The sequence below is a fragment of the Ambystoma mexicanum genome, chromosome 9 (genome assembly GCF_040938575.1).
Source record: "Ambystoma mexicanum isolate Mex_15411 chromosome 9, UKY_AmexF1_1, whole genome shotgun sequence".
Lineage (NCBI taxonomy): Eukaryota > Metazoa > Chordata > Amphibia > Caudata > Ambystomatidae > Ambystoma > Ambystoma mexicanum.
The window spans coordinates 874,686,637-874,701,897 of record NC_090931.1 but is presented as its reverse complement, the minus strand read 5'-3'; the positions used below and the strand labels follow the sequence as shown (position 1 = coordinate 874,701,897).

The 15,261-nt window shown below is 45.0% G+C and overlaps 1 protein-coding gene across 1 annotated transcript in view; it reads right to left on the bottom strand.

Annotated features, from left to right (window-relative positions):
* The window catches only part of COL6A3 (collagen type VI alpha 3 chain), a 270,362-nt gene that overhangs the window by 200,734 nt on the left and 54,367 nt on the right, over nucleotides 1-15,261 (bottom strand). The window contains exons 2-3 of the mRNA XM_069615983.1: nucleotides 8,312-8,427; nucleotides 3,331-3,954 (exon numbers count right to left, since the gene is read on the bottom strand). Of these exons, the coding sequence (XP_069472084.1) occupies nucleotides 3,331-3,954; nucleotides 8,312-8,393 (706 nt within the window). The 5' untranslated portion in view covers nucleotides 8,394-8,427. The remainder of the gene's footprint in view (nucleotides 1-3,330; nucleotides 3,955-8,311; nucleotides 8,428-15,261) is intronic.

Sequence of the window (15,261 nt, the reverse complement as noted above, 5' to 3'; positions counted from 1 at the left end):
GCAGAATCATGTTAAACCACAATGTTCAATGCAGGCATGACGTTATTATCCAACTTCCTCGGCCGTGATCATTCCAACGGGGCAAGGTAAAAAATCAAGTAATGTTCCCTGCTTTGCAGGTGAAGCTCAAAAGTCATTATATTTCCAGGCCAACCGTTTCAATTGTGGCCCCGTTCTAGTGAGCTGCTCATTTCTTGTATGAATGCACCCCTAGCATAGCCTGATTTAACCCTTCAATGGCTCCTCTTTTACTGTTCGACAATGCTGTAGACATAATCTAAATTGTCAGCCTTCTGAGATTCAATACCACTGCAAACCAACCACTTCTGAGGGAGTAATCAATATACCCTTCCAGGTTCTCGCCACTCTCCACTCTACATCGCAAGCCACCCAATTTATATTCCCGCCTCAATTCCATTACTGTGCCTGTTGTGACTCTATGTGGAAATCCTCAATGCCTTCTCTGTTCCATTGAACACTGCTTCCAACTCTTGCCCACAACTTGCATTACCCCCTCTTGTCTGCTCTTGTACCTCTTATGGCTCTATAGTTTAATCTCTAACCAGCATTAGCCCCTGTGAACATTCCCATGACACTTCTCTCTCTAAAGTCAGGTGGGAAACTTCGCTGCCCTCTCAATTCCTCTCTGGACCTCTTCCAACTGGAGAACTCATTGTGTAGCTCTTCCACCTATTTGGTTTAACCTCCAGCCAACATTATCCCCTCTGAGGATTTCCTTGGCTCTTCTAACTCTATAGTACAACCTTCATTGCTCTTCAACTTCACTCTGGATCTCTTCTGGCGCTAGATGTCTGCTTGCATTTTTCTCTCTGGTCCATTCCTGGCCCTCTTCTATCTATTTAGTTTTGTCTCCAACCAGTATTATCCCCACTAACCATTCCCATGTCTCTTATAACTCTATAATACAGTCACCATCCAACCAACATTGCCCATTCTACTCCACTGTACACCGCTTCTGACTCTAGTTCTCAACTTACATTACCCATCTTGTCAGTTATTTTCCAATTTCTGACTCTATTGTCTAATCTCCAGCCATGATTGCCCTGGGTGGCCATTCCTCCAACTGTTCTGGCTGTATCTTAGACACAAACCTCCACTGCACTCCCAGTCCTGTTGTGAGAACGTGTCCCGTTCTGTTCATCAACCTGCATTGCCCATCCAGTTCCCTTGTAAGAGCTTCTCTAAATCTTCAGAACATTTCTCACTTGGCCTTGTGCCTCCTTTCCATTCAACCGCCTCCGCAGACTGTCTGCACTAAGCCACAATCCCTTGTGTGCCGAGTGTAAACCTGAGGCAGCACCATGTTGAATGATGTTCTTCCCTGATGGAGGCCACTACTTAATAAATGACTTGGAAATGAGAATATTCTGTGACTGCAAGGGGACAAGGTGTGGCTCAAGAAACCAGGATTTTGTTCTGCAAGTCTACATTAAAATTAAATCTTTGTCTAAAGAACCTCCAAGAAGTATAAAAGTACAACGTGACTTATGTTTGCCATGGCCTTAGTTTGTAATTCAGAGGTCTTATTTGAGGGAGGTCTATTTTCCCAATAATTTAAACTCCTGTAGCATGAGTGGAACATATTATACTTTGTTAATTAAAGTGGGTATTCTACAGCAAATATCTTAATTCCAATCCACCTGGATATTACTAAGACCCTTGAGGTGTGTTTGGGAATACTATTGGCCACGGATCACTTTTTCAGAAATAGTTATCCTCAAAACAAGAAAGTTGGATAATCACGCCATGAATGTATGAATACAAAACAAAACACAATGTTGCATTTCAAATACAAAATGGTGAAGAAAGCTAGAATGGCTGCAAAGGAAACACAGTGTTGTTCAAACAGCTGAGGAGAAAGTGTAGGTTAGAAATGGAGGAGTCAGGTGAAATACATACGTGTCACCACCAGTGGCTCACTGGCTTGTTTCCTTCCTGTGGTTGGATCTTCCAGCGTTATTGAGGTCCACGAATGCCCATGTCCTTTCCTTCCAAATTACTATAAAAGGTGCCTACTAGGGGTTCATGAATTAGTAATATCCATGGCATTTCAAGTGGATTAGGTTTTAGAAAGTGAAGGCATCATGGAATTACACATCCATTTCCCACCTGGTGAGTAGGCATTGGAGGTTTTACCCTAAAGTGATGACCTCTGGGTAACAAGTGATGGCTGGATCATCACGCCTCCATCTTACACTAAACCGATGCCCTGTGTGGCCTTTCACCAACACAGAACACTAACATCAAGGAAGGAGAGACAATGCAGGCATTGGTATGGGCTAGCAAATAGTCTTCTTTCCCTGTGCATGGTTTGTAGGGAACATCACTCCCAGTTTCCACACCCTCTGTGCATTGCATAGAACTGAAGGGAACTTCATATAGGCTTTTGACTCTGTGGAAATTTGATGGTCACTGGTGGCAGGTCGTATATTTTCATAGGGGACAGTTATGTCGGCAGAGTAACAGATTAACGTTACTGCATGAACATTTGTCTTGAATTTCTAACCTAAAATTAATTAGTTAATCTCCTTATTTCCATTAATTTGTATAGCTTCAAATGAACTGTTGCTCTTGATCTATTTTGTATGAAAGATCAAAATACAAAAATGGTTTGGAAGGCCATGGGAAACGCGGATCAGATCTATGCATCACTGTGAACTGAATATGCAATTCCTAGAACCACATCTGTGGGAGAGTCCTTCCTGAAAGTGCTCTCGATTACCAGGCTAGAGGAAATGACAAGCTGGAAATAAGTGATGCATATTGTGTCAAGGGAAACGCCAAGTGAAGATTCCAGATCGCTAGCATTCTCACCACCAAATTCCGCTAACTCAACATGCGCCTGAAGGAAGCTCACCTGCTACTCTGCAATTTGTTGCAGGGAGGGCAGGTTAGAAAGACTGTATGTGTCAAGTTCTGCATAGGAATACTGCCATTTCCAGATGGTCTGTATTTCTTTCTGAGCACTCGTGTGGGTCCGGCAAAAGGTTAGTATCAAGGAGAGAAGTCAGCTTCTCAGTTTCTAAGAGAAGTATCTCTATCCAGTTCAATGTGGTCCCACAGCTGGAGATGCCAATGAAAGGTTGAGATATTGCATGATGGGTAATGTTAGAAATGGTGAGGTACACACAACTACCTCAAAGAGATTCTCACTCTCCAACAAGTTTAGAAGAACAGTCGTAGGTGAAAGGACGAAGGAAATAGGTGAACGACAGGACACAGAAGAGAGAGAAACCAGTTTGAGGGCAGTGCTTGGCACTCCTCATACATTAGAGAGGGTAATGCTCCAGCTTTGTGGCTCACCATTACCTGAAACATCTCTCAGGGCTGCTTTTGCCCCACTTAACTCCGATGTCACTGCGGCGAGCACGTTAGCCACTAGAACATCTACAATGCTGCCAAGGGCGCTGAAGTCCTCCAGGTTGAAGATGTGCTTCTCAGTGGGCTGGCTGGCTATTTCCTTCAGCTCCCCTTCCTCTGCATCCTTCACGCCAATTGCGAACATATTAACGTCGGCAGACTTAAGCATTGCAGATGGCGGGCCAACGTCATCCTGGGAGCGCCCGTCTGTTAGCACCACTACGACTTGGGGTACTCCATCGTGTGCTCGGCTCCCGGCTGCACCTGTCAGGTGGTTCTGGATGAGGTGCTCCAGACCAAGCCCAGTTCTGGTGCCTCCCCCAATGTACGGCATGGTCCAAATGTGGAAGAGGACTTCTTCCGTTGAGCGATACGTATTCAGTTGGAACTCAGTGTGCGGGTTCCCGCTGTACTGGACCAGGGCAAAGTGGAGCTCACTTCCTCCTGCATCTAAGAGCTTTACTGTGTTGTACAAAAACTGGCGAACTTGTTGGAAATGCTCTTGTCCAATGCTCCAAGAGGAATCCACTAGAAATATTATATCTGCAGCAGCAGCAGGGCCACTTTGGGGATCTTTAAAACAAGACATTGGTTTAGGTATTTCTACAGTTTCCCTGTCATTTCAGGAGAGGCGGTTTTTTCAACATTGCATTCCCTTTGCCCCCCTCTCCCGCAGCACACACAAACACACACACGCACAGTTACTCATTAGCAAGTAAGTGCAGACATCTTTTTTGACCACTGGTTCATACCCGAGAGACAACATCCACACATTAAGCAATGTACACACACCCCTGGTCCAACTAACTGGTCACCATAGTGTTAGCAATGGCTCCCATGTCACATATTACTTTAACACCAAGGTCTATGGAGTGGGCCCTGTGTGTGCATTTGGACTACAGATCAAGTGTAACTTTGTAGATCCCTGCATTCTTTGATCACAGAAACCTCATGGTTGAGTTTTGAGAGTAATGCCAGGGGGTCACCTTGTCCAGCCAGGTGCTGTCCTTTAAGGACCACTGCTAGTCCACTGTGCCCAGAGTCCACCAAACATTGTGCCCAACCCGTGCAGTGGCGCAGAACTCTTTTCAAAACTAATGTACTAACCCCTTATCACGATATTCAACCCACTAGAGTTGTCTCTTCACTATCTACCTGCACTGTACTTGGGACACTGTTGTGGATCGTGGAGATCTGTTGGGGAACATTGTGTTTAAGCGCTGGTTGCGGTGCAGCCACCATTGCTACTAATACACTAATTGTCTTCGGATTATCAATAGCAAAATAAAGGCCGGGGAGGTGTAATGTGAGTGTGCCAGGTTTGCATCTCTTTCTTCACTGCGGGACTAAGGGATAGAACAGTTGGACTATGGGATGTCACTACATTCGGTGATAAGGTTCAAGATCCAACTACGGGGTCACAAGTCAAGCTAGACCACTCAGATGCATTCTAACAGCCTTTGGACCCTGTGTCAGAGAAAGAGGGTGAGATAAAGCTCCAGGACTCATCCCTGATGTTCCTGTAAACACTACACGTTCTCAGGGTGGCTGCATTGTTTCGAGCTCCCTTGCCACCCTCTGCCACTCTCAAATGACACTGGATTTGAATGAGTACTGACAAATATGTGTGAACATGATTTAATTCTTATCTCAAAATGCATGTGCCTCTCAGTCCCTTCTCAGTGTTTGTGTTCTGATCAACCTCTTAGGTTTTGCTTATGGCTTAGGAAAGACAATTTAATTCTTCTTAGGGAAATATTCTCTTTAAGAGGGAGGTGGAATCCTTCTGCAAGCAACAGCGAATCGCCTGAATGGCTTACTTCCCTTTGCATAATACCTTATTTGACCAAACTGAGGGAATGACCATTCCAGTCTTGGGGGATTGCCCAAATTAATAGAGCTGCAATGGAGAACCTAGCACCTGTGAAGAACCTCTAGCCCAGTGGTGCACAACATGCGGCTCGTTGGCCAAATGCGACCCTTTAGGACATTATGTATGGCCGGCCCTCAAAGTCCCATGAACGTAATGATGAAGCGTTGCCTGGCCTAAAGTAATTCAGTCACTAGGTGTCATGTCAGGCGTGTGAAGCCTCTGTAGTCCAGTGTTTGTCTTTGCATCATGTTCTGTGCAGTTTTAAAAGGGCTTGCTATAGTGTCTTAGAGTAAAAAAGTAATACATAAAAATTGCACCTTAAAAACATGTTTTGTTACCTCAAATGTGTGAACCAAAGCACCTACCACCAGTAAATTTGCATTGAATGTTCGAACCACTGCATGGGACTTGTGTGGTACATTCGGCCCACCAGTGAAACAAGTTGGGCACCACTGCTCTAGCCTGTCAATATGTCAGTGTTTGGTCCGGTTCTTGTGAAGGCCTGGGCTAAAAGAGGCTTGCTACTCCTGCGTTGTTTATATGTCCAGTAAAAGACCAATAATTGACCCATTTCCAATTGACCCAGATCCAATGGTGGTCATGGGAATGTCCTACCCGCAAATGCAATTCCTTGGCAACATATTTTCATTTCTGTGGGATCATCAAGACCAGGGAATATTTTATTTTAGAGCACTATTAAGGTGTAATATATCTCCAATCATTTTAAACAGCACGCATTAACTTTCTGCTATTTGTAGTTTTGCCTCCTTTTGCCCATCTAAGGCCTGTATGCATACATTAATATATGATATTGTTTAAAGGCACGTTTGCTTGGATTTGTAATACTGAAACAAATTGTAGGAATTAATTGAATTAATTTGTTTAGTTTGGAATTGGAGAAAAACAATGAAGCAAGTCTTGTAATGGACATTTTAATTAAGAACACTGGTAATGATGACATGTAAATGTAGGTCATAATGCTAAAAAACAAACCACATTCGTATTGTTACATTTTTCTATTCACTAATTAAGGTTTTAAAGTAATTTAGTGAACGTTGATCTTGAACAGAATGAAAGTGTTGGACTGAAACAGTCTTTCTCATTTGCTTTGACTCTGACTTGATGTACTAGTGTTTCCCCCTGGAAAATACTTGGAAAACAATAATATACTTTTTTCTCTTCTATGTTTAAAAAGGGAAAAATGGGTGGGGAAATATTTATAAATGCAAGTAAATGTAGTACCAAAAGCAACCTTTCATTATTTGCCATCCATTATTCTAGAAAACTTAATTATTTGCCCTCATTGCTAGCAAGGAATGTTTTAGATAATGTTTTAATTGTTGTAGGATAGTCATTGTCAGTTTGCTGGCAACATTTTCTTCATGAATGCATTATTCCTTAGTACATAGCAACGTGTAAATGAGCATGGTCAGGAGGCGTGGCCTGTCCACCAAAGCAGCTCTTTTGATTGGAATCTATACCCTGGGCTCTGGTGCAGTGAGTCCAAATGTGACGCTTCCACGTGGGGATGGACAACCAATCAGCATCTATTGTTCTTCTTTTTAGGACCTTGAAAGTACCTTTTATTTATTTGTATTTGTTTAATCACCTTCTCAATGTATTCTAATGAGGATCTTGAAGGTGGCACTCTAGAACGCTCTAATGGGTGAAAGTCAACTTTGTGTGCTGTAGTCAGGGATCATCACTGCATATGGTGTATCGTGTTTTTCTCAACTTCAGACTTTTCTCTAAAGGACATCATACACATGTTGGTTGATATGTTAGACCTTTAGTCCTTGCATTGTAAATCACAGTTCGGATTAGAATACCACCAAAGAAAACAGGACAATGGAGAAGGGGAAACAAACTCATTAGGGAGTAAGCATAATTTCTGAGTGTGTTAACATGTAATATGCACGTATTTCATTACAATTGCAATCATTTGATATGAGCCTAAGCATTTTATGAGCTCGTATTTTTAGATGATTATATAAAACTCAGTTATCAGGGAATAAATGCATTGAAATGATTGTCTAGTACGAATAGAAAAATAAAGGCTGCTTTTTTGTCCTTCTTTTCTTGACAAAGCCTATGGGCCTCTGTGAGATGTTAGGGTCCTAATTATGTTTTCATATTAATAAATCTCTACTTTTGTATCGAAAATGGAATGCTGGGTGGAGATTTAGACCATGATTAGGAAAAGGTGGCATGGGCATTTGCCCCACCTGTTGACTACCTTGGAATTAAGCATTGTTGACTTAAGTGCTAACAAAACACTCCACGTGCCCTAGCTTCCAGTGTCTTTAGTCATTTAAACATTCACGCTTGCTCACAGAAGGAAGTCAGTAATCTGTCCTAGTGACATGCACCAGCAAAAAGAGTGAATTCCCTGGCACTCACCCACCTCCACATGCTGTCTTTTGACTGCAACCACAAAACCACACAGTGAAGAGGTGGGGGAGACAAGGGTGCCACATTCTGACAGAACCTATTGTAGCATGTCATTGAAGACCCACAAGACCGTGATTACACAGAAATGGGTGGACCCTGGGAGGGGATGGCGAGAGACATATACTGAATAGGCAAGAAAGGAAGATGAAGCAGAGGACGGAGAGATGGGAAGAGTATGTGCAAGAAGACTTTGACAGAGGAAAGTGAGACAAGGAAGGAGGTAAACCGAGGGACCTGAAGCCGGAAACTGAGAGCAAGAGTGAAAGGAAGAGAGTGAGAGATCTATAGAATGAGAAAGGCCGGCTTAAACACGGCATAAGTGATGGAGACCGTGGGATGGAACAGTGGAGAGTGTGAGTGGGGGGAAGAGGAGAAAAATGTCAAGAGCAATAGAGTAGAAGTAGAAACGAGAGGTAACAGTGAATGAAAGAAAAGAAAGATGTTGGGCATGTGCTAGAGGCACAGGCAGCGAGATACTGAACTTGACATGTTTGTTGTGCAATAGAAGAGGAGAGGGCTGAACCCAGACAGGTAGTGGGGCTCGGGCAGGGTCCTATGTTCCATGTCACCAGTAGGGACTCATTCTCAGGCACGCGGAACACTTACCTGGCTGAGCCTCGATTCTGTTTAAGGCCGAAAGCGCCAGGCACAGGAGCGCCGCTAAGGGCAAGTGTCGCTGGTTCCTCATTGTGTCTTTTTCTGTAGAGCACCAAATACCAGACCTAGAAAACAAATGTAAACACTTTTAGTGCCTATCACTATTCTTTGAATCGCAGTAGTGTCGTGAGAGGTTGTCTGAGTTCTAGAGGAAATCAAGCAAATTCCTATCAGAATAGGGGTCCCTAGGTCTGGCGGGGCTGGGGAGGTGTCATCTCTAACTAATTTAGTACTGAATTCACTCAGGAATGAAAGACCCCCAGACTACCTGTGAATGTTTGTACCTATTATTCGCACCTGTTTCCTATTTCCCTCAAAGCCCTCCACTCCTGCCCCTTTCCCCCACACACCTTACTCGGTTTGCATGTTGTGGCTGTATAATCATCAGCAAAATAATTTAAATGTACAATTAAAAATAAATCAGGCTTAAAAGCCAGAGGGGCTGAGGCTGAGTCAGTCACACGTCAGGCATGCTTAATATGTGACTGCATCAGTCCTGGCAGCCTTTCAGAGGCACCAGTGCCTGTGGGTGTCTGCTCGGCCTGGCCACCCCAGGTCTCAGCCAATACCCATGTTGCTATTCGAAAGGCTTTCCAGGCCATGCTGAGGCAGAGACGGGCAGGTACCCCTTTAAAGACAGGCGCCCCGCAGCTGCCATGCGTCTGCCTTCATTTGGTTTCACGTTTCCTGGAACATTCCCAACCAATTTGGGCCTTTTTTCTCATATGTTTTTCAGCATGCACCATTTTTCAGCTTGGAATGCCCACAGGAGAAGATCTAGGGGTACCCCCTAACTATCTTCTCACACCCCAACAACACTCCGCCCCACCCTCTGGTGTTGAACATCTGAACTTTGCGCCTTCTCTAACCTCAAAACCTCTCCCACACAGGCATGTGGGGCTCAGGGACAGCGCGGCTCCTCAACTCAGTGCCATGACACGGATCCCGGGATGTTCCAGCCGCTGGAAAGTCTACAAACAGCCATATTTTGTTCAGTTTGCGTAAAGAATGTCCTTGTTTTCTCAGCCAGAGAAACCAGCAATTGACTCAGCCCTGACAGCAAAGTGTACTTTCCAGATGCAAAACCCACCTCCCAGAATAAACCTGCTGGGACGTTTGGGTCCCAGATCAAGTTTAAAGATTGGGGCAATGCCAGCCTTGAAAGCCAGATAAAGGCACCTCGTTATAGGCAGTTGGCGCACTGTTGGGCTTCCCACTCATGTAAAGCTTCCATCGTATGAAGAGGCAGATGCAACACGAAGCTGCTCTCTCCTAAGGAGACTACTGGGCCATACTACCCTTCTGGGGTGCCAGAGGTCTGCCCTTCTCACTTAAAAAGACTCATGCACTCCTGAGCACTGCATCTTCCCGGAGGCGCTTGACTGTGAATAGACTGGTTCCCTGCCGTGTCTTGAACTAAGGCGAAGCCCACCGTGCAACCAAGGTTTACTCACTCTATGCCTAGAACCGTATGCTTAGATGAAGCAAAGGGAGACATTGCAAATACTATGTTACTGCTTGCCGCCCTTAACATTTACCATACATTAATTTGTGGTCGTATAAAAGTATATAAATCTCACACTTTTGCTAGTGATAGTGAAAGGTTGTGTGTGTCTGCCCACCACGGTTGGTTATATTGCTCCAACTAAAAAGTGCTGTGTCCAGTCGCTGAGGGCATTGGTTGCATGGCATAACCTGTTGTACTGTTGTTGGGTTCAAATGTGTGGATGTTGTTTCTGCTGCTCTGAGGTTGGATTAAGCTTCAGCTGTGTTCAACATTATTTTATCTGGTTGTTCTCCCTGTGGTTGGAATGAGATGGCATTTCGGCATGCAGTGACTACATTACTTAGCTTGTACACCTTGATGTGAACAGCTTCATGTGTCATTTTGACCATGCAGTTTAGAAACAGTGTTAGACACTTATGTAGGAGAATTCAGAGCATTTTGTCCCAGAGACATCATTTTCAGCAAAGCTACATTACAATTCGGTCTTGAACTTGAACTGCTTGCACTTGAAAAACACAAAGGAAAGGAAATGTTTATGAATGAAGCATCACAGTGAACTGAATGCATTAATGAATAGACTTCAGGGACATTCCCACAGAGGCCATGCTCTTATGGTCACTAGAAATACAGTTGTATGAGGAAGTTTCCCTAGCTACAGGTTTAAGGTCCTTCATACCCCTTAGAATAATCATTTTGTCTTGCAAACCAGGGAGTTCTTCCAGTGCAATCACTCCAGCTGCAAAATGAGAATCTACACCTGTCAGTGGAAACTTCACTAAAGCATCAATGAAGGATGACAATGTCATTGTATTGGGGACAGCCCATCCAGAAACCCCTCTCTATGGTGCAATATTTCCTATCAAAATAGCCGTGAACTGATTAGTGGCATACCCATATGAGGTCCTTTTCTGCACTATGACCATGGATCACTGTTGATTGGGACTTGTCAACACGATAGCAGATGGAGATTCTCGCCTCTGTTTGAATAGAAGTGGGGGTGCTCTTCTTCCATGGTTGGCTTGGCCAGCATTTTAGCTCAGTGGGAAGGATAGTAAGGTGTGTGTTGCTTCCTGACCTTGAGGAAACATTACTGCTTGCATACTCAATAGAGTCCATATCAGTTCCTCCTATCAACAGAGGCTTCCTTGCATTGAGACGCCATCCTTATGCTGGCATGTACTTGTACCTCCTTTGAAAAAGACGTTTTATTGTTGCACGATTTTGATCTGCCATATGGTAGGATACCCTCCAAGGCCAGCATGAAAGCTCACCTTCTTGCAACCCACTCTTACATGTTTCATGGAACTCTTTTAAGTGCCTTGAATACGAGTGTCTGTCCCCTTTGCAACTGCATAAAGCGTGGTCTTGGTACGATCCAACCACTCTCTTTGATGTACATGATGTGAAAAAGCCTTTTTGCCAGAATGCTGTCCATCGGGTAAATAATTGGTGCTACTTAGTGCCTGGTGTTGTCCCAGGGTGCAGAAACCCTCACAAGCCTTTGCAAGACATTGGGAAATACACCTCTTGAGTAAGGCGATGATGTGCTTCATTCAGAACACCACAAGTAGGGGGAGTAAAGGGGGAACAACCTTGACCAAAAAGGGGGGTAAAAAGAGCCCCGTTGGGTCTAGAGGGAGGAAATCTAGAAATTGTTACTCCACCTCAGATGGCATACATAATTGAATGAACACTGTATAGCCATGCTCCGCGAGATCTCCAAATAACCACAGTACATTTACTAGAGACCCTCCAAAAACCTTTTGTTTCAGTTTCTGCTTAGAGTAGAGTTCTAACAGACAGCCATGGCCTATAAGCTATGTTAGCTTTTGGGGCAGGTTATTTGCAGTTACGTACGAGTGCAGCAACCATTGGGTGGGGCCGTGCAACTTCTTAGGAAAAAGAAAAGGGTGATGTACAGATGTGCTACAGCTTCAATTTGTTTTATTTGAGAACATCATCTCCTGGACGATGAGTCCCGGAAATCAGCATCGGATATAATCAGAGAAGCTCGAATCACACAGGCAGGCAGTTAATTTTGAGAAGTTCATTTTTATTTTAGCGCTTTATTTCAACCAGACGTACAGCAGGCTCATAAAAACTTTGCAGACCAATTATTTAAGGTACATTGTGGAACCATTGGAGAAGTCCCCATCACTTCCGAGGAGCATGGGGGCTGCATACACAATGCGCCTGTGTTTTGTTTAAGCATGTTAATACTAAACCTCGTATGGAACTAATTGTCCTGTTTCACTGAGACCTGGAGCATGGCGCACCCGTGCCTCTCTCATCCGGGGACCACGTAATGAGAAGGGAGGGAAGAGTTTCCCACAGGCCGAGCTCTCCTGACTGTTGTTAGAGAGTATGCACTTGCCATGGTGCTTTGGTCCATGCTTCCTCAGGAACCCAGGGTCCAGTGGTTGCATTTTGCTCTTGTGAAGAATGGCATTGGATCATGCTTTTAACAAGGCCTGGTTTCCTAGTCAGGAAAACCTTTTTTTGGCCAAAGTCCCTAAAATTGCTGTGGGCTTGAAAGCCTTTTGGTCTTTGTTGGGATAATTCCTGGGAGCTTATATAAAGCGTGTGGCGCACTGTGTGATCGTGGGCCTTGTGGTAAGTGCAGATCAGAAGTAACCCACACCAAAAGATTCTCCTTTGCTATCTGGGCTCTCGCTCACTGCTCCTCTCTTAGCCGGTGTCTCTCTGGCTGTCTCAAACATCACCCCACTCCCCATTGGCTTCCTTTTGCACTCACTGTGAAGGGTGGGTAGAATACCCACCCTCAGTACCCGGGAAGAGGATGGCTGAATGGGAGGGCAATCTGCCATCCGAACTCAGCTTCCACAGCACGACATGTCCTTTGGGAATGCTGTCCACTTCTTTCAAAGGGCAGTATCCGTCCAAGGTCTGCAAACACCCTGGCCAATCAAAAGGCATGAACGCTCTGTAAAATCTGACTGATTGGCTGAAATGACCATCACAGAGCATCGGGGAGGAGTGGCGGGAAGGTGTGCTTATACTCTTGTGTATTTAGATGAGCAGTCCGCTTTCCATCCACAGAGTGGTGAGATGATGATATAAAAGATTGAAATGCACCACATCTGCTTGGGCATGGGTGTAATTTTAGGGGTTGACAGGGGTGTTTGTCCCCCCCAACTTTCATGGCACACCATTTTGTCCCCATTCATTTGGCTGGGGCACCTTCTCTTCAGATGTCATGTCCCCCCCCCCCCAACATTTTCAGCAAAGTTACTCCACTGTGCTTGGGAATGTTTTACATGTCACTGTTTCATTCACTGCCCCGTGCACTTTTCATTGGGAGTGGCTTTCTATGACTGGGCCACTAATTAACTATCCCGCTCACTTACTTTGCCTCATGCACACTGTCTCGGCTTTATCAATGTCTCACATTGCCTGCTGTCTCTCTCACTGCGTCTCTCAATCACTGCATTTCACATCCTAACACTGCCTCCATCACCGAGTCTCTGTTAGGTTAATATTAGTATTCTTCTTAAAAGCAGCAGGGCAGTGATACATTTGTATTGAGTCAGCTCTGCCAAAACGTCAGGAATTGTGTGGGTGTTACAAGGGATTTAAGTAATTTTAATTGGTTATTTATAACGCGCTCAATACCGGGAGGTTTCTAAGCGCGGACCCGGGGATTAAACCTGTGTTGCTCCATGTCATCTTGCTTCCAAGGCGAGCACGTTGCCCCTGAGTTATCCTCCCGAGAAGTAGTCCGGGGCTAGTCGGTTCAGAGACCCAGAAAGTTGTAAAAAAGTGCTTGCGACCTGGGGCTCTCCCTGGGCTCCCCGGAGTACCCTATTAGTAATATGCAGCCTGAGAGCACACAAGGTGCTTAAACAGCACATTGCTCAAATAGGTCTAGGCTTATCCATCTGTTAGATGGGCTGAAACAAACGTGATGCATCCCTCCCGACACAGCAGACAAAGTGCATCAGTGCCACAGCATTGTCAAAGGGCTGCCTGCTGGAGGAGTGAAGGGGGTGGGGGAATCAGTGCTGCCACAGTTAGGAAACACGGGAGAAAAAGAATGATATTAGTACGCTCCCCTCTACAGCTGAGCTGCCACCTCCCAGCTAAGACCACTGGAATGCCTCTGAATGGATAATAAAGATTGCAGCTGCCGGCTTCCCACTAAACAATGTGCACTAGGGTGGAAAAGGAAGACAAGCAATGGCAATGCCAACAGTTTGGGCATTTGTGAAGGCATTGGAAAGGCACTTGCCAGGCACTGCAGTAATGATGTTAAATGGCCATTTATGGCAGCAGGTGCAAAATGGTCTAAGTCTAAAATCAGTGCTGGGCAAATGCCTAACACTTATACACATGCCAAAGCTGTTGGATTTGCCAATGCATGTATTTAACAGGACTTCAGAGAAGGTCACACAGAGTGCTTATACATTGAGTGGCTGAGGCAGACCTAGTTAAGGCATTTTTATTAAACTAGTAGTGCGTTTTCGACTCCAATTAAAGCATTAACCCTCAGAAGATTACTTTGGCAAAACACTAACAGGCATTTTTACTGTAGTTTGAAGTTAAGACTTGTTTAAAGGGGGCACAGAGTTCCCACTAAGAGGTGTTTTGGGCGAGGAGGGGCAGGAACTGGGTGGGAATAGCCATAGGCATTATCGTGGCCTTGGACAGTCAATGGGTGGGCAAATAACCAAACAATACCAACAAGCTTGGTGTCCCTCCTCAAAAGCCATTTCTCTCTACCTCTACTATAATGAATAGTTTCGACGTACAGGTGGCACCAAACTAAAAAAGAGGTGTGCATTTTCTGTCAGAGGAAGAGAGCCGCCAGGGAGCATTGCAGATAATCCAGTTGACTGCCGCAATGCCTTTCTTTTCTTCTCTGCAGCCTTCCACCATTCCTTATGCATTGTTTTGGGACAGGAGACCTTGCGTAAGCCACCTGTCCTCCATTTAGGACGCACTTAGTACTTAGGTCATGCACCCTTGTTGGAGCTCCTTCCCTCAATTTCTCATCTCACTTAAAGCACTGGGTGTGAGGGCTTGCACTCCACCCACGTGAGTGCTGATGTTAGCACCCCTTCATGGGGCATGGGTCCAAAATACCTTCAACTATCCCTCTGTAAATACCTCCCCTCTCGAGCCCTTCGCTCCTCTACTTCTAACTCCCTCAGGGTCAGTCGTTTTTCAAAGAAACGAACTAGGGGCAGTCAGATCTCAGTATTCGGCTGGGGCCTCCTTTTGGAACAGCCTCCCTGCCACCTTGAGGTGCACCATCTCCAGTTCTGAAAGCACCTCAAGACCTTCCTCTTCACTTCTGCCTTTGCCCCTCTTCTCCCCTGCTGATCTGTCTTCTCTTCTCAGGCACTGTGCACATGGCCACCCTCTGTCCCTC